The sequence below is a fragment of the Rana temporaria genome, chromosome 4, assembly GCF_905171775.1.
Source record: "Rana temporaria chromosome 4, aRanTem1.1, whole genome shotgun sequence".
NCBI classification, from domain to species: Eukaryota; Metazoa; Chordata; class Amphibia; order Anura; family Ranidae; genus Rana; species Rana temporaria.
This window is the reverse complement of record NC_053492.1, coordinates 153,057,651-153,079,734: the sequence shown is the minus strand read 5'-3', so window position 1 is coordinate 153,079,734 and position 22,084 is coordinate 153,057,651. Positions and strand designations below refer to the sequence as shown.

Sequence of the window (22,084 nt, the reverse complement as noted above, 5' to 3'; positions counted from 1 at the left end):
CGACGAAAAAAACTGCACGCAAAAAAAATTGAAACCAGCTCTCTTTTTTTCTCGTCGTGTTTCCCGTCAGTCTTTTTCTTGTTACAAAAAAGGGTCGTGTGTATGCTTTTCTGAGGGGAAAAAAATGTGCATGCTCAGAATCAAGTATGAGACTTCTGGTAAAACTAACGTTCAGAATGGAGATAGCACATTTGTCACGCTGTAACGGACTGAAAAGTAAGAGGCTGAAAAGCGCGAATCGTCTCTCACCAAACTTTTACTAACTCGAGGATCAGCAAAAGCAGCCCAAAGGGTGGTGCCATTTGAAAGGAACTTCCCCTTTATAGTCCTGTCGTACGTGTTGTACGTCACCACGCTTTGGTCAGAAGTTTTTTTGCATGTGTATGCAAGTCAGGCTGGAGAGGAATCGCATCGTGAAAAACTACGGGTTTTTGAACGTCAGGAAAAATGATGGTGTGTACGCGGCATAAGGCAATCCCTCCAATGTGTCTTCGGGTTGCAGATACATGCCTATTGATGAGCGTAATTTTTTTTTCCAACATAGTGTTAAATAATCTAATTAAGAAATCTGTGTACATATACCCTCTAAGTGAGTTGATATTGTTGATCACTAGTCTGTAGGACTGACCTGTTTGATTACTGATTGTGCCTTCTTCACACATTACACAGTCAAAACAACATGAATATTTCCCTTGCTGTACTGCTTTTCTGCTTCCAGGTGGGCAGCTTGCACTGCAAACAGACACTGGTATCTGCAAATGGGAGGATACATATTATTCAATAATATTTTATAGTAGATTTCTCCATTAATATTTACTGTAAGTAAGTTAAGTATGCAGTGGAGTGGTGACCTTCTCCTGTGCTATGGGTTTAATAAAGACATACAATACATTTTGCCTGAGTGTAAACCATGTGTATGCTGATTGTTTTGTTTGCTAGTATGCACTTACAAGAACAGCATGAAGTTCAATATCAGGCAATAAATCACAGGAAGATTGTTTTTATACAGTTAGGACAATTTTAGGCTTAATTTATTTCTCACTATACAACAGGTACTTACAGGATCAGGTCACTCGAAGTCAGTATTTTAGTTACTGTATTTATTGGCGTATAACACTCACTTTTTTACCCTAAAAATAGAGGGTAAACTGTGCCTACGTGTTATACACAGGAGGCTATGGAAAGTTTTTTCCCTGAAACTTCCCTTTTAAAGTTAGGATGCGTGTTATACGCCTGTGCGTGTTACACACAGTTAAATACGGTATGTTCCACCCAAATACCCCCAGATTTCTTATAGGCAATTGGGACTTTTGTATTAATATCTCCACAATAGATTTTTTCTTGTTTGCTTCTCCCATCGTGGACTGTTGCCCTTCTATTTGTATGAGGGAAATTTCAGTTTTGCAGGTCCATTCTTTACAACAAATCATACAATTCAACAAGGAGATCAAAACGCCTTTGTAAAAACCAGAGCGCATCACTAAAGCTGGGAACTAAAGTGCACACAAGTCTTCATCTGTGACAATTTATAGTGTAAGGAGCTGGTATGTGATTTAATACAGCTGGATGTACTACAATTATTAATTTTGGGTTACCAATCCTTTAATGTGGTATATAATCACAATCTATTCAATTAAACTTTACAGACTAATGACTAATTCACAGTAATTGCAATTTTTGCAAGAATAGAGATTTTATCTTTACATTAAACAAACATAAAAAGAAAAGATAGTGGTGCTTGAGGGATGTAGCCTGAACAAACCATACAATAATAATCACAAAATAAATGTATCTTGATATATACTGTAATATTGTTAAAGTCCACTGTTCAGACCATGATGTTAGCATTAACGACATCAACCTTAGAAAGAAGCAGACAACTCTGTAGGTATAGAAAGGTAACACAGAGGGGCACTGGACTAAGTGCAATATGATTACAAATCTGTTTAGTAAAAACAAGACAAATGGCAACTCACATCTATGTAGATCAATAAGGCATGTAAGATCATTATGGTCAGTCCTCAGGCTTTCCTCAGGGGTCCTGGTGGGGTAGTGGCATGGAGTGATAAGACTGCATTGCTGGAAGGCAGTAGGTTGTGGCCGATTGACGCATTAACCAGCATGGAATGCAAGATGGCACCAGACTGGACATGACGTCACTATGTATTACACATTGCACTTAGTCCGGCACCGCTCTGTGTTCCCTAACTTTAGGTGAAACTGTCAGCTATTTTAAGTCCTACATTACAGCAGGCACCACAAGATGTCTGCTTTTATTTTTATTAACCATAAGAAAAGATATGTGTGCCTTCCCCAAACTACAGTAAGCCTGACATTTAGGCTAAGCTCTGCCAGTTTGCTGTGAAGAATGTTTAAATGGACATTTGGCACTGGACAGGTTAATGTAAAATAATACAGCTAATCCTTAAGTGAAAGAAATCAGACCCTAGTCATCAGTGTTAGGCCTTGTACACACGACCAAACATGTCCGCTGAAACTGGTCCGTGGACCAGTTTCCGCGGACATGTCTGACCGTGTGTAGGGCCTAGCGGACAGTTTTCCGGCCTAGCGGACAGGTTTCCAGCGGACAAAAGTTTCTTAGCATGCTAAGAAACTTGTCCGCTGGAAACATGTCCGTCGGACATGTCCGATGGTTAGTACGACTCATCGGACATGTCCGCTGGTTATAACGTATAACCAGCGGCCGGAAATCCCGCGCATGCGTCGAATTGATTCGACGCATTCGTGGAAGCATTGAACTTCCGTGTTAGAGAACGTCGGTGTCTTCTACGTCACCGTGTTCTCTGTCCGCGGGGATTTTGGTCCGATGGTGTGTACACACATCAGACCAAAAGCTCCCAGCAGACATGTCTGATGAAAACGGTCCGCGGACCGTTTTCATCGGACATGTTCGGTCGTGTGTACAAGGCCTTAAAGTAAATCTAGCTTAAGTGTGGCTCAAATAGGAGGAGTTTCTAGCTAAAATGTGTCATCATGGGCATCTTGTGGTGTCTGTTCTTAGGTTGAACATACACACTTCAAAGTTCTCTCATTCAGTCCTGTGGGTGACCTGCAGTGCTGAAATCTGAGCAGTGAATAGCAAGTTTTAGGTATCACTTTTACTTTTAAAAGGTTAAAATGCCTGTAAATTATTTTGCTCATTATGCAGGATGCAGGACCTCTACCCATTTTAGAATTATTCAAAAAGATGGAACAGATTTCAACTTTGTATTTCAAGAAAACCATAAACGATAAGAGCACCATTGGCACTGGATAAAGGAAGGTTCAAAGTTAAAAGCCCACCTAAAAGTTCCATTCAATGCCATGCAATGGCACTCTTTCTTGTTTATAGGAAAATGGCAATGTCACAAGAGAAGTCGTTTTGTGTGCTGCAGTTTGCAAAGTGCGAATCCATTGTTCAAGTGCAACATGAATTCCACTGTCAGTTCAACAAACAACCGCCTAGTCATAAGCAAATTTACATGTGGCATAAAAAAATGTGTTCAACATTTATTTATTTTTATAGGTACTTATATGATGCCATCAATTTACGCAGCACTTTACATATATATTCTAGATGCACATCAGTCCCTGCCCTTGGGGAGCTTACAATCTAAGGTTCCTAACTCACATTTATACATACACATACTTGAGCCAATTAACCTACCAGCATGTCTTTGGAGTGTAGGAGGAAAACCACACAGGCACAGGGAGAATGTGAAAACTCTAGTGTCGTGGTTGGGATTCCAACCAATGACCCTAGTGCTGCTAGGCGGCAGTGCTAACCACTTAGCCAATATGTACACCTGTATGTAATAAATAACAAGACGTTAGGCTGAAGAGTCAACAAAAAGTGCACCACTCCAACCTTCCAAGTGTGGGAAGGTTGGACCACTCCTCGAACATGTTTTACTTAATAAGATTTAACCGGCCATTCATGAATCGAAAATTCAGACAGTTTAACAGGGACCGGACACATTTTGATCCATTTATGGGCACTGGTGTGATTGTGCTCTGTAAGATTTTCCCTGCTTAATCAGAGCCGCCATCCCCACTGTCAGAATACAATAGCTCATCAGTGGGGATTCTCCCATCCACATCGATGTGTGAATGGGGGAAATTAGACATTTTTTTTTTTCGTTCAACCTTCTGGCTGGATGGGAAAAAAAATGGCCTGCCTAATCTTGATTTAGCAGACTTCCCCTTTAAACCATCATTTCAGCAAAAGATTTTTTTTAACTACCATAAAAGGGGTAAGGTCACCTTTGCCTAACATGCACAACATTGTAAAACACTTCCCCCAATATTGTAATACACTTACACTAATTTACCTCTTTTTGACCTCCTTGCCATATTATAGAATGTTCATTCACTCTTAAGTTTTCATTTCCACTGAATTCCCCCACATGAGCAAAGAAAAATGATCCATCTTCTTTCTTTTGCCAGTTCACCAGATCATATGATGGATAGGGATCTCCATTTTGGTCAAAGCTTATTTCATCACCAGAATCCATAGTAAAATTCACATTTTTGAGATACCCTAAAAGCTTAATGTTAGAAAATGAATTTGTTATTGCATATATATTATAGGAAAACCTTGGGCCAAATTCTCAAAAGAGATACGCAGGCGGAACTGCTGTTCAGCCTGCGTATCTCTGTGCCTAACTTTGGAAACGATCCTCAAAAGGATTTTTCCAAAGTTAGGCAGAAGATCTGACATCTGTAAGACACTTACACTGTCAGATCTTTAAGAGATTTTTAAATTTGAATTTTTTTTCCCGGCGCATATTTTTTTTTCCACCCGTCGCAACTTTATTGTCCCGTCGCAATCCACAAAGCCCGGCGTAAATTACGTTCGCGCGCTGCACGTCGGGAAAATTACGTCACACGCATGCGCAGTAAGGCCAGCACGGGAGCGCGCCTCATTTAAATTGTAATCGCCCCCCGGAGAGGAGGACCGCCTTGCGACGGAGGCACTTAAGTTACACGGCCTGAAATTTCTAGGTAAGTGCTTTGTGGATCGGGCACTTAGGTAGAAATTTAACGCCTGTGTAACTTAACTGCTGAAAGTTAAGTTAGGCGGCGTTTTTGAGAATTTGGCCCCTTGTTCTCGGAAAGCATGTCCCGTTCAAATATATCTTTGGTAGTTTTATTGCTGTCCAAATATGCACACATTTCTAGTGACATGATCTTAGCAAATAGAGATCCGCTTTGTAGTAGACATGTGCATTAATTTTTGTCCGAATGCATTTTCGTCCAAATTTCGGGTATTTTCGTTATCGTTTTAATGAACGATAACGAACGTGCAGAATCCGAAAACCGAAAGATCTGACATAAACAAATGCTTTATTTTTGTTATCGTTGCGACAACAGTTCTATATAGATAGGAGATTCAACATGACGCTGACAATAGTGATCTGTGTCTATCGAACCTGTGGTCGAATGTGCCTAACCTTAGCTCTATAAGTCCAAGATTATTCTACATAGAGAGAAAATATTTGACATAGAGAGAAAAGATTTGACATTATAGAGACAATAGCAAAAAAAGGTTGAATGTGCCTAACCTAACTCTATTAGTCCAAGATTATTTGACATAAAGAGAAAAGATTCGACATGAAGATTTGACGAAGCAGTCGCCGCCAGCGGACATTTATGGTCAAATGCTCCGCCTATAGGCTATAGAATAATTCTAATATTGGTTGACTAGTAATAATAATTGTGAAAAAGGGAAAAAACTGCGCTAACCCACAAGTGAAAATGTATGAAGCTGCCAGCACTCAAACAAAGTGAATCAAGAATAAAAATAAATAGTGCCGCGCTAAATAAAACAAGCAAACATGATGAAGGTCCATTGGTTCATTTCTTCAGTCTCTGGGAACCACCCCACCGGAGTCATCGAGACCGCATTGTCAACCTGAAAGACCCTGCCGCACTGATTCAGGTCCCTTGAGACCATAAGCACATCAGACTTACTGTTGCATAAACAGATGAGTCCACATCACACGGTAAGAGTACCTCATTCTCTTTATATGTGAAGTCACCGTGATTCCTTCAGGCAATCCGTTATTCAACACCCAGTGCTGTTATTTGAAAGTATATTTCACGTTGTGTGGTCACCGCACATGGACTCTCATTTTCTATATTCAGTTGTCGTTTTACACATAGCACATATTGTTTTTAGGTTTGCTTGATTCATTTAGTGCTGCAATTTTCCACGGTGTGTGGTCACTGCACATGGACTTTTATATTATTATATTCAGTTTTAGTTTTTGCACATAGCACATATTGATTTTAAGTTACCACATTCATCATGTTTGTTTTATTTTGCGCTGCACTATTTATTTTTATTAGTAATAATAATTAATAAATATAATTATTACTAGTGTCATACAACATTAGAATTCTACTATAGCTTGTAGGCGGAACATTCGACCGGAAATGTACGATTGCAGCGTCGTACAGTTTAGCTGCTCCGTCGAATCTTCTTAAAACATTTGACAGACACCATAATAAGCCTTCAATAATAGATTCAACATGAATTAATTTGGATTTAAGGTCGAATGCATTTTTTAACGAAACAAAATAAATAAAAACTAACTTCGGGAGTAACTAAATTAATACATTTTTTGGATAAAGACAAAATTTTCCGAAACAAAATATTTCAGTGTGCACGTCTACTTTGTAGTAGTATAATCCATGGTGAGTTGTGATGTTTCTATTATTTCTACTATTCTATTTTTCATGGAGAACCAAGAAAAAAGGCTCCCAATTGAGCATTGTTAGGAATCTAGATTAAATATTATAGGTAAAAGTCTGTTTGGCATCCTGGATTGCCTGACTAGATAGATAAGCCCACAAATTAAAAAAGGAAGAATATATTATGAGTAAAAACAAGAAAGAATTACCGTATTTATCGGCTAATACCGTGCACTTTTTTGCCCTTAAAATCAGGGCAAAATCGTGTGTGCGCGATGTACGCCGATACTCGCTTCCCACGCTGTGTTTGAATCCACCGCCAACATGTACCGAGCGCAGTACACTCGGGTACACTCGTCCAGGCTCGGCTCCCCTCGCGGTTATGCGAGAAGAGCCGAGCGTGCCCGAGTGTACTGCGCTCGGTATATGTCGGTGGCGGCGGCGGCGTTCAAACACAGCGCGGGAAGCGGGGATCGGCTCAGAGACAGCGCGGGAGTCCGGAGAAGCGGGGAGGACACCACGAAGACAGACGCCGGACCAGACAAGGCCGCCGATGGACGCCGGGCAAGACACCAAAACTGTAAGTAATAAAACATTTTTTTCCAGGAATTTAACGTCTAGATTAGGGGTGCGTGCTATACGCTGGTACGCGCTATAGGCAGATAAATACGGTATGCAGCTTACCAAAGAGTTCAGGCAAAGAGCCCCACACATTCTGATAAAAACACATTTCTTATTTCTCAAAAGGAAAGTTCAGATTAGACACTTTCATTCTGGTTCTTTTAAATAGGTTTGCCCTGAGCCCCACAATGTAGAGACCATCCTGTTTTTTTATTCTTGTAAAAGACAATGAATAAATAGGAGATACCTACATTTATTGGGGCTGACTTACTAAAATACATTTTTTTTTCTAACTTTCTTAACACAAGAATACGTATTCCAAGTCAACACATATTTACATTATTTTTACAAAGTAAAACAGTCTCTACTTCTATAGTATATCAACCCCAATAAATACCGGTACCTGTGTGCAGGTAAAATAATAATATACTAAATAGTGCAGTGCTCAGCCAAAAAATTACTGGATGATTTGTTATGTAGGTGTGGATACCACCATATGAATTATTGCATCACTTGCATGAATTGTTGATTTTTTTATGTATTTTTGCACTGTCACTTTAAAAGTTTGTCTGTTAAATATGTTGGCTTGAGCGTTGCACTATTGAGTATATTGTGTTATGCGATTGGTGGTCCTTTTTTGCTAGTGCTCTTCCTCACATAGGTAAATTTATAAACATTTATTTATCTTTTTTGGGTGTATGGAGCAAAAATTCTAGTTTTGTAATGAAAAAAGTTCCTAAACTATGCACATTGCAAAAACTTTAGGAAACTTTAATACAGATTCTTTCCCTAACTGAAATCCCACGAAATATTGTGAGCCCTGCATTAATTCGTCCCTTAGGACTACATAATATTTATTTTGTTATGGAAATGAGAAGAGGGGAGATGTTCTGTAGTTCAGCAGAGAACTAAGTAGGGCCAATAATGCTGCTTGGAAATTCAGTGCAGTATCTGCACTGTGTTTCTATCTCAAATAGGATGTTAGGAGCTCATTGAATTTTCAGCAGGATCAATAGGTGTTTTTCTGTACTTGTTGGGTCTTAAAGGAGTTGTAAGGGCAGAATGTTTTTTATCTTTATGCATTCTATGCTAAAAACTTCTGTGTGTAGCAGCCTCCCCAGCACCCCCTAATTACTTACCTGAGCCCCATCTCTCTCCAGCGATGTCAACGAGTGCTTTAGCCATCTGGGACTCTCCTACTAATTGGCTGAGACACAGCAGTGGTGCCATTGGCTCCCACGGCTGTCAGTCAAAGTCAGTTAGCCCATCAGGGGAGAGAGGGGGCAGAGGTGATCAAATACCATCAAAAGAAAGCTCTATTTGTGGGAAAAAAAGGACGTCAATTTTATTTGGGAGCCACGTCGCACGACCACGCAATTGTCAGTTAAAGCGACGCAGTGCTGAATCGCAAAAAGTGCAGTCTTTGGGCAGCCAAATGGTCCGGGGACTGAAGTGGTTAATTGCAAATTTCCAAAACAATCATAACTTCAAAACAATATATCAATTTTTTTCATATTTTCATAAACTATAGGGTTATCTTGAGTAAATAGATACAAAACACATCAAAACTCAAAATTTGCATATAAAAATACTGAATATGCAAATACTGCATTATTGCATAATGTAAATACTAAGGCCCCATACACACGGGAGTATTTATCCGCGGATACGGTCCAGCGGACCGTTTCCGCGGATAAATCCTCTCGAGGATTTCAGCAGATTTTAATGCGATGGAGTGTACTCACCATCGCATTGAAATCCGCGCCGAAATCCTCTGGCGATGACGTGTCGCGCCGTCGCCGCGATTATGACGCGGCGACGTGCGCGACGCTGTCATATAAGGAATTCCACGCATGCGTTGAATCATTGCGACGCATTCGGGGGATCCCTTCGGACGGATGGATTCGGTGAGTCTGTACAGACCAGCGGATCCATCCGTTGGGATGGATTCCAGCAGATGGATTTGTTCTGCATGTCAGCGAATATCTGATCTGCTGGAATCCATCCCAGGGGAGATATATCCGCGGATAAAGATCCGCTGGCGTGTACACACCATAGGATCTTTCCGCTGAAACCCATTTGCTGGGATTTATCTGCGGATGGATTCTATGGTGTGTATGGGGCCTTACATTTTTCATAGATGACATTTTAAAAATCTTTACGGGTTGACTTTTTAGAGTTAACCATGAATTATGGCCTAGAATTACTGCTCTAATTCTGCTCTCAATCATTGTGTACATACACATGTAGGCTGTATGAGCATGTTTGCATTTGCATGTGTGCCTGGGTGGAATTGGGGTGCTTTTACAATTTTTTTTTTTTTTATCACTATTTAAACTTTAACACTAATTTATCATTTACTCTAATTGTTATCACAAGGAGGCTAACCCTTTCTCACACTGTAAAATTGATTGGGTTGCTGTAAAGCCACCTGAACACTTTTACTGAATAGCTCAACTCTGGCTGGAAAAAACTGTACCAAGTTATTGGCATGATGTCAAGTTGTTAAATGGTTTAAACATGAGGAAATCAGCATGTATTTCAGAGATGTACTCCATGTGTGTTTTTTTTTTTTTGCTCTGACATATGCTTTAGGATAAAATTAGTTATTATTTTCGAATATTATGCTATTACAATGGTCTTAAGGCCAAATTTTTTAACATTTATCTTATTATAAACAAATTTGCTTATTGGGTAGAAGTAAACATTTTGGAGATTACTGGAGTCAAAAAAAGTGGATCATTGTAAACACTGTAAATATCATATTACTGGGGGAACCGTGTATAATAAATGAATAAAATACAGTCTGATTTTTTAACCTACCTTCCAAGGCTTCAAAATGGTGCTCTGACTTTTAAGAAAATCTTTGAATCCATTTACCTCAATCATGTTGTGCAAACCATGACCAACTGCATAAACTGCTTTGTAAACGTTATATGAGCTACGCAGGTTGCTCACATCTAGATAGAGGGAAGCAAAGGCATTTAAATCCTCTAATCCAGTACATGGTACTTTACCTGTGTGAACAGAATTATTAATGGAGCAATTAAAAGTATATTCCCATAGATTTGTAATAAGTGGGTTGCTTTCCTGCTGGGAGAAATGTGTATTGGCAAGAAAATCTTTCAGTCCAGTAATGTCCCCTCTGCGTATGGCGAATCCAATTGTGCCTCCAAAATTTGAATACAATTGGTGAGTAAATACATATTCTGAGGTGGACCAGGCCTCACTAGCAATCCACTGGATTCCTGATATGTTCTGATAAAAAACTTCCTGGACAATTATTCCTACGATAATTTCAGAGGCAATTATAAGCACAACCTTCACTTGATGTGTGAGGATTTTTTTTACACTCTGTGAAATCTTGCTGGGAGTAACAACGGCTGGAATAATTTCATAAAATGCTACACAGAGACCTAGTTTTGTGGCTTCCTCTTTAAATGTGCTTCCAGCATTTTGCCCATAGTCATTATCTTCCACAATAAGACCTATCCATGTCCATTTGAAATGTTGTACCAGTTTTGCCAGGGCACGGGACTGGAACAAGTCACTGGGTATTGTGCGAAGAAAAGTTGGATATTCATGTTTATTGCTCAAGCAAGCACACGTGGAAAAGTAACTGATCTGCAAACCAAAACACACAATTAATTTTCTTATTTAGAAAATATATCATGTGGTAGGGTACACAAATTGGGGAGTGCTTTATTAAAAACTAGAGAAAAACAAGGAAACACAAAATGAGAGCTGTTATTCATAGTAAAGAGAAGTCATGTGTAATCTTTCCATAAACTGAAGGATGACATTTGAAAACTTGCTGTTTTCAGTGACTCCAATTTAGTGCTATTTTTTGATCTGGTTGTTATTAATTAGCCCCATGGTTTTTAAGTAAAGAAAATTTTGCTGGAAATCTGAGAGTCATCCCATATATATACGTAAAAAGTTCCCCTGAAGAAGCCATTGGTGTGGCGAAATATGTAGAGACTCAATCAGTTTGCATCTGTTCATGCATTGTATGCTTATATTGGACATGATTATGTCGATTTTATTATTTCTTAAATAAAAATTTTCATCTTCATTTTTTGCACCCTAAAAATCCCAGTTCCTTGGTTCTTGATTTACTACCCACTGTTTTTAAAATGCAATTAGAATAAGAAATATACACACAATTCAATACAGTAAAAAGTTCTGCTAATTTGGTTAATGTTATGGTTTATTAGCGTTGTATCCAAATTGTGTTGAAATTTTTAAAATGCGATCACAAGCATTAAAATATTGTTAAAGAGAAACTCCACTTTTGTTGAGAAAAACAAACTTATTTGTCGTTTCCTAAATTTTGTTATTTGGAATAAATCACTGTTTGTTTCTCTGTGGCCATGTGGGAAAATGAATCTAACTGGAGTGGTTTTCTAATTATAAATCAGCTTCGAAACCTGCAGAGCTCTAATGAGGAAAGCTGTTGGACCTACATACCTTTAGGCCCCTTTCAGACTGGGGCGGGAGCCGCAGTGGCGGTATAATGCCGCTAAAAATAGCAGCGCTATACCACCGGGATTGCCGCGGGAATCAGCCGCTAGCGGTGCGGTATTAACCCCCGCTAGCGGCCGATAAAGGGTTAATACCGCCCGCAATGCGCCTCTATAGAGTCAGGCAGTTTTGCCGCGGTTTCCCATTGTTTTCAATGGGAAGGAGCGGTATACATGCCGCTCCTCTCACCGCTCCAAAGATGCTGCTGACAGGAGATTTATTTGTCTCCCGCCAGCGCATCGCCTCAGTGTGAAAGCCCTCGGGCTTTCACATTGAGTCTGCAGTGAAGGAGTTTTTCAGGCGGGATAGCAGCGCTATTATTAGCGCTGTACCGCCTGAAAAACTCCTCAATGTGAAAGGGGCCTTAGATGTGATTTCCTATATGGAGTATCTCACAAAAAATCAAATATTTTTAGCACGAGATGCCTGAGATCTGACTTGTATCTTCGTGCAGACTTCTGGAAAAATCAGTGAGCCAATCACACAAGCAGGAAAGTATGTTTCTAGGGCGTGTTCTGTACACATTCTGTGTACAGAACACCTCCAGGTAGACATATTGCATTTTCAGAAAATTACCTAGCTGCAGATTAAAAAGGAAAGGTAATTTTTAATAACATTCAATTGCACTATGACTTGTGTCGCAATTGTATATGCTATAATATTTTTTCTTTGTTTGCTACTTTTTTCCCTATTATTTTAACCTTTAAATAATATATTAACTGATGATGGAAAGGGGCAGAGGCAAGCATTAAAATGATCCAAGACATCTAAAAGAGCAGTTTTCATTTAGCTCACCAGTACTCTAACTCCTTAATATAAAAAAAATGGTTTTAAGTGTATTTAAATCCAATATGAAAAATATAAGTGGCTGCATTTGTTTTTGTTTTTTTTAGACTTTTTTTCTTTAATTTTCCCCTGATGATCCTGCCAGTACACACTTCCTGTCCTAGGGGGACAACACCAGCTGTAATGTACCTATGGAGGAGCTACGTTGTAACCCTAGGACAGGACTACAATGGTTTCTCCTCCCCTTTTTTCCATAAAATAGTGGGCGATAACAGTGCAGAGGCAAAAGAGTACACAGGAAGTTATCTAATTACTGGGTCACCGAGGAGGAGGGGGTGGGGGGCAGGGGAGTGTGGGTTCTGGGATCCTGAAGCCCAGTGAAGAAAGTATGGTCTGGAGGCCCACTTTGCCAACCCATCAAAGTGTTTAGCACAACACAACCACAGTCTTCATCCAATGACTTTGCCCTTATTTTTGATACCATTGCCTAACACAAGAAAATTATATATCACATTGTATTTATAATGCAATCTTGAAAATATATTTAGTCAAATGATTCTGACTGATTTCTGTATATTCTTGCTCCGTGAACTACGTCAAAGAGTAATTGATCAAGCAAGAGTTGCTAAATATGATGAAAGTGTGTCAATAAGTATGATGAGGATAATGACCAATGGTACAGAGCTAAAAACTTTGGATTATCCACTCCTCAAGAGCACCCATAACTTTTTCAGCTAAAATGTCAACCGTTAAAACCTTTGTAACATCTTTAAGATAGTTATTACTGGCTTTGTTGGCCTTCATTTTACTGTTTGCTGACATGTTACAGGAATATCCTATGCCTCTAGGGGGAGGGGGCGGTGTGATTATCTAGATTTTGTACGCAGCTTTAAAATAATTTTTGTAGAAAGAACAGAAGAATTGTGAGCACATTTATGAAGAAAACCATCTAAAATAACCTTCTACTGATAGCCCCCTCTGTGTTCAGTAAAATAAAAGATTCCACGAGATCCTAAATACATTTTTAAAATGTTTTACTTTTACAAGACACATACTGTACATTTAAGAGAAAGAAGTACTTAAAGGGGTTGTAAAGGGCCGATTGTTTTTTAAATAAAAATAACAAACATATTATACTTACCTGTTCTGTGCAAGGGTTTTGCACAGAGCAGTCCCAATCCTCTTCTTCTGGGGTGCCCCACCGGCGTGCCTCCCCTTCATGGGGTGCACCCAGGAAGAGCCGCTTTCCATGGGGGCACTGGTGCATGCGCGCTCCCGAGTCCTGCTGCTGCATTCATTGACACAGACAGCGGGACTCTGCCCCGTCCCTGCATCATTGGATTTGACTGACAGCAGCGGGAGCTCCCCAATATCAATCTTCCCAATAAATACAAATTGCGGCTAGAGATGCTGGACTCGTACATGTCACGGGAACAGATGGGCTCAGGTAAGAAAAAGGGGCGGCTCTGGGGGCAGCTGCAGCACAGAAGATTTTTCACCTTAATGAATGCATAAGGTGAAAAACCATGAGATTTTACAATCCTTTTAATATACTGAAAAAAGGTTTGTATATGAAGCAGACTGCAAATTATAGTGATGCAAAAATACAAGTAAGACAGATCTCAAATGCTGTACGATTTTCAGAAGTGAATTCTTTATTCTCAACTAAATCATCAATAAGATTATAAGAAAGGCACTGAATATTAACCTCAGCCAACTGTGCTGCAGTTTGCAAGGCATATACAGTATATACATTAGAATTTACTGTTGCGTACAACTGCCAACCATATGACATCTCTCACCCATCATTTTTCATTTTTCATCTGCTAAAAATCCCAGCATGACCAGTTTGGAGTTGAGTGAATGACTGCCAAGTAAATAATAGCAATCTCATAGTTCCCAGGTTTAAGTTTTTCAGTTATTATTTATTCAATTGGGACTGCTTTAATGGTTCACTTGATAGAAGGAACTAAATTTGGGACTTTATAACGAAACGTGCAACCAGGGAAATAACATTGCATAAGACTATGATACTGTCTGGTGATAAGGCCATCAATAGTGTCATATAGTAAATGCATAAACATGTAGTAACCATCATAGTAAAGTAGTAAAGAACTTTTATTCCATGACATAATACATAGTAGTAAAAAACAGAATAGCATGATGACACAATGATAGCATGCTGGCCTAGAGCCACAGTAGTAACATATTAAAAACACACCAGACTAGTTGCAACATATTTCCACTGTAGGTTATAGATAGGTATATTCTAGTGAGCCGTGATAATGGTAGCTTAAATAAAAAGATAGCAGGGAAAGGCATCTAATTATCTTGACGCGTTTCGTAGCTGTAACGCTACTCTTCAGGAGCAGATGCACAGAATTTGTCTATAGATATTAAAAATAGATATAATAATGAATAGTAATATAACAACATAGTTGAGACTGTAGAAAAAATATATAAAAAAGTTTGGAAGTGATTGACTGACCAACCGGGCGCCGAATAAATTATACTATTTCTAGGGTGCCTCAGGATACAGTTTATTTTTAATCAGAGAGTCATTTATTGAGATTTACTTTTTCTGATTAGCTTACTAAAGAAGATGACTGCAAAAATCTCACAAAACCCAGAATTACTAATCCAGAACTAGAGAACTGAGTGACTGACCCCCAAATAAATTATACTATAATTACTGTTCCCCTACGACATACAGTTTGTTAAGTTTTTGGCAAGTAATTATTGAGGATATATAGGCTTCTCTGGTTAACCTATGTACAGAAGATGGCCACTGACTGACACCCCACATGTCTCTTGCTTTCTAGACTCCCAGGCCACACAGCCAGTCAGTGGTCTCCTGCAGTTTCCAGGGCATGCCTGTATCAGCTGATTTTAAATCGGGTTGTAAAGGGTGCTGATCAGAGTAGAAATCCTGGTGGTCTGACATCAATCCTTATTTCTTATGTCACGTAAGTCACTGCCTAACAATTCAGGATGCAGGCACGGTGGAAAACTGAGGGTGGGTCACAGACAGGAAGCAGCTGTCAATCATTTAGTGACTTGATGTGGTAGCTGTGCACAATGTGGATTTATTAAAATTACATAGAAACATAGAAAAGTGATGGCAAAAAAAAGAGTCTATCGAATCCACCCTTTTTGGGGGGGGGGGGGGGTTTGTTGTTTTGTTTTGTTTTTTCATTAACCTTGTTGTCTGACTATAGATTTATGTCTATGCCAAGCATGTTTGAAGCCATTTACTGTTGACTGTCTCACTACCTCTGTTGGTAGTTTATTCCAATCATCAACCACCCTTTCAGTAAAGTAATACTATATCTAAGATTAGTTGTGAACTTTCCTCCAGTTAGTTTGAGGTCCTGTCCCCGTGTTCTTGATGTTGGTTTCATATTGAAAAGACTGCTTTCCTGAACCTTATTCACCCCCATTGATATATTTGAAGGTTTCAATAATGTCTCCTCTTTCCTTTCTTTCCTCCAGACTGTACATATTAAGTTCGTGAAATCGCTCTCTGTATGTTTTATCCCACACACCTTTTACCATTTGTGTTACCTGTCTCTGAGCTCGTTCTATCTTATTAATATTTTGTGAGGTTCGTAACTGGGCACAGTATTCTAAATAAGGTCTCACTAAAGATCTATATAGGGGAATCAGGACCTCCTTCCTCTTGCTGGTGATCCCTCTAGTGATGCAGCCTAGCATTCTATTTGCTTATCCTACTGCTTGGTCACATTGTTTGCTCATTTTGAAATCATCTGAAATAAGCACCCCCAAATCTTTTTCTTCTGTAGTGCTGACTAACACTGTACCGCCAATGTTGTACTCTCTCAGGGGATTATTTTTCCTTTGGCTGGTGGCCCTGAGGGTGGAACTGAGAGTGCAGAGAGGCAGACATGACATTGACAAGAATTACAAGTAGAAATGAGAGATAGAAATTGGTCAATAATGTCAGACCTCCACTAGGTTTTTTGAATTTATTTTAAGCCATATACTAGGGGCCCACCGGATATTCCTCTGGTTCTCCAGTGAGCCAGTCTGCCCCCGTTTAACAGACTAAAAGGGAACGAATGAGAGAAGTTCATTGTTAGGGTTGACACTTTACGCAATGGCATGTCAGCAGGGAAAAATGTAGGATCGTGGTGTATTCAATATATGTATAATACTTGATAAAGTTCTTGTTCATAAGGGGATTCTAGGCAATTGGGATTACACTGAGCTTGCCTATTGGTGTCAAATCATTGGTAATATGAGAGCCTGCAAATTAATTGTGCAGCTTTTAGATCATTCTCTTTATGTACAGAACATTATTTACAAAAATCATGCATCTGTCTTAGAAAATATGTTCTCGTTTCTCAAGAAAATCAATCGAAAATCTCAAGGCAGTCAATAGAAAATAACAAATAATGAGTTGGTTAGCTTTCAGGTGGATTTCTTACTTACTAGAAAATTGTCTGTGGATGGTTTATTTTATTTTTGCTTTAGTATGTGTGCTCATTATCTTTTTTATTTGTGACTCCCTAACATGGCTTTTATTTTTACAGTTCTCACACTGAATCCACAATTGGCTGCAGTGACTGATACTTAAAGGGTCACTAAAGGAAAACTATTTTTTAGCTGACATGACTATTTACAGGGTATAGAGACATAATAGTTAACTGGTTCCTTTTAAAAATTATTAAAAATAGATAAAAACCAATCATATAATGTACCTACAGTTTAGTTTAGTTTTTGCTGTTGTTTCCTGGTTCTCTGATGTACAGAGCCAGAGAGCCAATAGAGGGCAGTGAAGGTTTTGCAAAATGAAACTGGATTGGTGCTGAGGAGTTTTAGACACACAGTAATCACACATCCTTGATTAGTGACCACAGAGAGAAATCTCCCAGTACTGTGGTGATCAGGAAACAGACAACCAGGAAGTCTCCAGAACAGAGAGGAATTACAGCAACATCAAAGCAAAAACGAACAATGAGGACATGAAACCAGGACTGCAGTAAGGTAAAGGAAGCTATTTTGCTAAAACAATTAATTCCTTTAGTGACCCTTTAAGTTTAATCTTCACACAAATGCTCAAGCGATATAGCTTTTCAAGCAGATTTCAAATATTTTCAGTCAGAGCTAGCAATAAATTGATTATAAAATGTACTAATTCCAATAAAAGTTAGTTGCTTTAGTATACCTAGTTAAGGTGGGTGCACACGCAGCAGTTATAGTATATGACCATGAGGCAAAGTAAGGCCATCACACAGGGGCGGATCCAGAGTCTAGTCTCGGGAAGGGCACTGCCAGAAAATTCTGTGGGCAATTTGTTGGATCAATGGCTGATGTTGGTGCTTCAATCATCACGGCGCCAAGATTGTTATGGTGTCAGGATGATTGAAGCGCATTATTTCTATTATTACATTGTAATATATATTTAAATAGTTCAACTCACCATAATGCAGAATCAGTGGGAGCCCTGAGTGTGTCACATGTGGATTGTCACTTGCCAATATCGCCCGCCACAAGATGCAGATTGTCACTTGCCAGTGGCTGTGTCCCAGAGTGAGGGCGGGCAGTGAGAGATGATGCCAAACAGCCACGGACGGACTTTGAGTGGAAGCTTTTCCTTATTTAGTTTCCCTTACTTTGAATTTCTTTGCAGCTAAGAGGTGCCATCCTTTTAACTGAGGATGCACACAGTCTCCCAGCTGCTGAGTGTGCATATCTGGATCGAGCAACAAAGGAATGTGGACAGGCCTTGTTATATGAAGCTGGGAGAGAGACGCACAGCTGCCAGACTTTAGGTGACCCTTGACACCCAAGCTATTATGAGACATCTTGTCAAATATGAATCTTTCAAAAATAATCCTGCATGGTTATAATATCTATCAGAATATGCAACCAAAGGGATGTTGCATTGCGGCCATCTTGGTACACCCGTCTTGTTCACAGTAAGCTTAGAGTTTTAAGGCGGCAAGCGGACATAGTTTTGCTTTTCACTGTTAATTTTAACAGTAAACTCAGCTTATTTATTGGAATATAAGTTGAGTTTACTGTTAAAAATAACTGTGAAAAGCAAGACTCTGGTGGGTGTATAAAGATGTCTGCTTGCCAACTTATAACTCTAGGCTTACTGTGAAGAAGTGCGGGTGGCCACGGTGCAACAGCACTTAATTTGCATATTCAGATGAGTAGTTGCTTCCTGACACCTGCCTGCTCTCTCCGTCACACACCAGCCTGCGCCGCTCACCAGCCTGAACATTCACCGTCATTATTGCTCACTCACCGGCCTGTTCACCAGCCTGTAGTCCGCTTGCTCACCCTCCTGTTTCTGTTTTGCAATATAGTGTGTAACTTTGACCTAATTGCAAACTTAGTAATGTAAAGTTAGTAAACAGATGACCATAACTGTAATTAATCTGTGTGAATTATGTGTATTGGAAAATGCATTAAAAATAGATATTAAAAACAAAACATTATTATATTACCACTGGAATTCTGAAAAGCCCCGCCACTCTTGTCACAGCAATTGATTGGGTAGACCAGCAGCCTCCGACTATCACCGGTACTAATGGAAGTTTGTCACAGGTTATGTGCTGGTCTCCAACACCAGTGGTCAATAACACAGTTGCCCGCGTTGCCTGGAAGTGGGTATAACATGCATCATATATTCTGTAGCCCACAGTAATATTGGGAAGCAACGTATCACTTTTGTTTATTTCTTCAATCGTGAAAATCATAGTTTGTACAGCCTGGAAATCTGCAACACTAAACCTGTAAAGAAACCATATTTATAATAATGCATACTATTAGTGCTTGTGTAGAAAGAACATTTACTGTTGCAGGTGGTTTCCTTTTTAAACTGGCTGTGCAGTACAAGACTCACTCATTTACCTTGTTAAGTGACCCCTGAAACCTTTGAGCAGGCATCTCCAACTATCTCCAGATGGCCACGGGTTAGGTCCAGTGCATCCTGGGATTCCCCAAACCCAGGTCACTTTTTTTACTGACCAGTGAGGCTGCCCACCAAATTTGGTGGTTAGTGGGGAGGAGTGGATTATTAGACATATCCCTGACTAGTGAAGAGGAAAGTCAGTGGGTCAGTAAAATAGTATTTTGTCAGTCTTTCTCATTTGTAGGCTTCCAGTGTAATATATGCTTATTTCACTGTGAATCTGTGCGGACACTGGTTCAATGTGCTGTGCAGGTATGCTTTAATCTTTATTACTATTAATGATTATAATATTTTAAATATATACATAAGATCTCAGTACTTACCCTGAACATTGTAGTTTTTCTGGTTCGTTCCTGAATGATAAATCTGGTTGAGATTCCACATAGTTTGCAGAAAATATTCCCCCTATATTCACGTCTCCTTTCCTAATTACAGCTGTCAGGTCAAAATGTCCATCTAGTATGCAGCTTGGATGAATTTCCTTTTCAGCTAGTGTCCTTATTAAAAAAAGAAACCTCAGCCCTAACAATACCTGCTTGAAATTCATTCTGACAAGCGGTGCCCATCATCCTCCTAACAGATCACAAGTGAAAGATCTTTTTATGTGCAGCTCTTACTTTTTATAGACAAAAAATACAGCTGGGAAATACCAGCATCTCTCCCTAGAACAGCTAATGAGACTGAATAAATTCCCTACAGGCTTTTCAAAAATTAAATGAAACCTAATATTAAAGGTGTGTTAAGTATTCTATAAATCACATTTTACCTGTAACCAAGGCACCACTTGTTCATTTACGCTTGGTACAAAGGGGGAAGTCGATAGATAGATAGATAGATAGATAGATAGATAGATAGATAGATAGATACAAACACATACAATATGATCAGTTATGTATTTGGTTTTTAGCATGCTGCAATAAATCAGCGCTGTTCAGTTTTGAAGCAATGTTAAAGCAAGTGTTTGTTGTCTTCTTTTTTGTTTATTATGAATGAATAACATTCTCATACTTCTAAGCATAGTCATACATGTAGTGCCATTAATAGAGATGGGTCCTTTCTTCTTTGCCTTAATCTCTAAGGACGTCAGCCCCTCTGACACACTAGGTTGAGTGTACAAAGCATGTCACAGAAAAACACTGAGGCCGCGTACACATGACCGGTCCAAACCGATGAAAACGTACCGAAGTCCAGTTTCATCTGTCCAAACCGACCGTGTGTGCGGCTCATCAGACTTTTGTCCTTCAGACCAAAGTTTTAGAACTTGCTTTAAAATCGAACCGAAGGACGGCTGACCATCGGTTCAAAACCCGCGCATGCTCAGAATCAAGTCGACGCATGCTTGGAAGCATTGAACTTCGTTTTTTTCAGCACGTCGTGTGTTTTACGTCACCGCGTTCTGACCCCATCGGTTTTTGAACTGATGGTGTGTACGCACATCAGAGCATCAGTCTGCTTCAGCGGTGAACCATTCTCATCGGATGGATCGACCGTGTGTACGCGGCCTGAGAGTAATACTTAGTATCGAGTAGTAGTACTATTTCAAAGAAAACAGGCACTGAACAGTTAGTATAGGCAGACTTATATAGTGTCACTTTGATATGGTTGGTAATGAAGTAATGAGAACACTAAAGCTTAGTATACACGGGCCGAATATTAACCGAATTCAATAGAAACCGACCAACATTCAGCCTGTGTGTATGGCAGCCGGTCTGACAGAATTCAACCGCCTTCTGTTGAAGGCCCATGACTGAAAAAGGTCTGCTGACAGGCTCCCTATTAGTGCTCTCAGACAATTGCTGGAGTGTTCTGGTGGGGGGGTCCCCCTGTCAGAGCACAATAGCACAACAGGGGAGATCGCCGTGCTATACAAAGTTTAGATTGTTAGTACAGCGGCTCTGACCTGAGTTGTCAGTTTTTTTTTTTTTAACAAAAAAAAAACTAGCAGTGTGTACTAGGATTAAAATAACTGACTTTGCTAGTCAGGTGCAAGGTTTTCTTTAACTGGCTAACATAGCCCTTCTCTACCTTTTTACTCTGGAGGAACCCATGAAAAACTATTTATGCCTTGTACACACAACAACTTTTTCTCGTCAGGAAAAAAAAAGAGTTTTTCCCAACAGGATTCCTCTCAAGCCTGCCTTGCATACACACGTTCAGGCCAAATACCGCCCGTCCAAAGCGTGGTGACATACACCACGTATGCCGGGACTATAAAAGGGAAGTTCCATTCCAAACGGCGCCACCCTTTGGGCTGCTTTTGCTGATCCTCGTGTTAGTAAAAGTTTGGTGAGAGACGATTTGCGCTTTTCAGTCTTCGTGCTTTTCTGTAACGTCACACCAATAACTTTGCACTAAGTACAACTTTAGTTGCTTCTTTCCCAGTCAACTCTCTTCCTTCTTTCCGAATATCCTCTCACCTCCTGCTGCCTTGCTCTCCACGGTGGTTGCGGAGGTGCTCCACCTAGTGGTACTTCCTGGTTCGTTCCTGTGCGGCCTATTTAAACTCCCAGC

The 22,084-nt window shown here is 39.7% G+C and overlaps 1 protein-coding gene across 1 annotated transcript in view; it reads right to left on the bottom strand.

Annotated features, from left to right (window-relative positions):
* Positions 1–22,084, bottom strand: part of LOC120935656 (extracellular calcium-sensing receptor-like) — a 58,195-nt gene that overhangs the window by 9,192 nt on the left and 26,919 nt on the right. Inside the window, exons 2-5 of the mRNA XM_040347711.1 lie at positions 19,107–19,392; positions 10,141–10,941; positions 4,332–4,547; positions 629–758 (exon numbers count right to left, since the gene is read on the bottom strand). Coding sequence (XP_040203645.1) covers positions 629–758; positions 4,332–4,547; positions 10,141–10,941; positions 19,107–19,392 — 1,433 coding nt within the window. The remainder of the gene's footprint in view (positions 1–628; positions 759–4,331; positions 4,548–10,140; positions 10,942–19,106; positions 19,393–22,084) is intronic.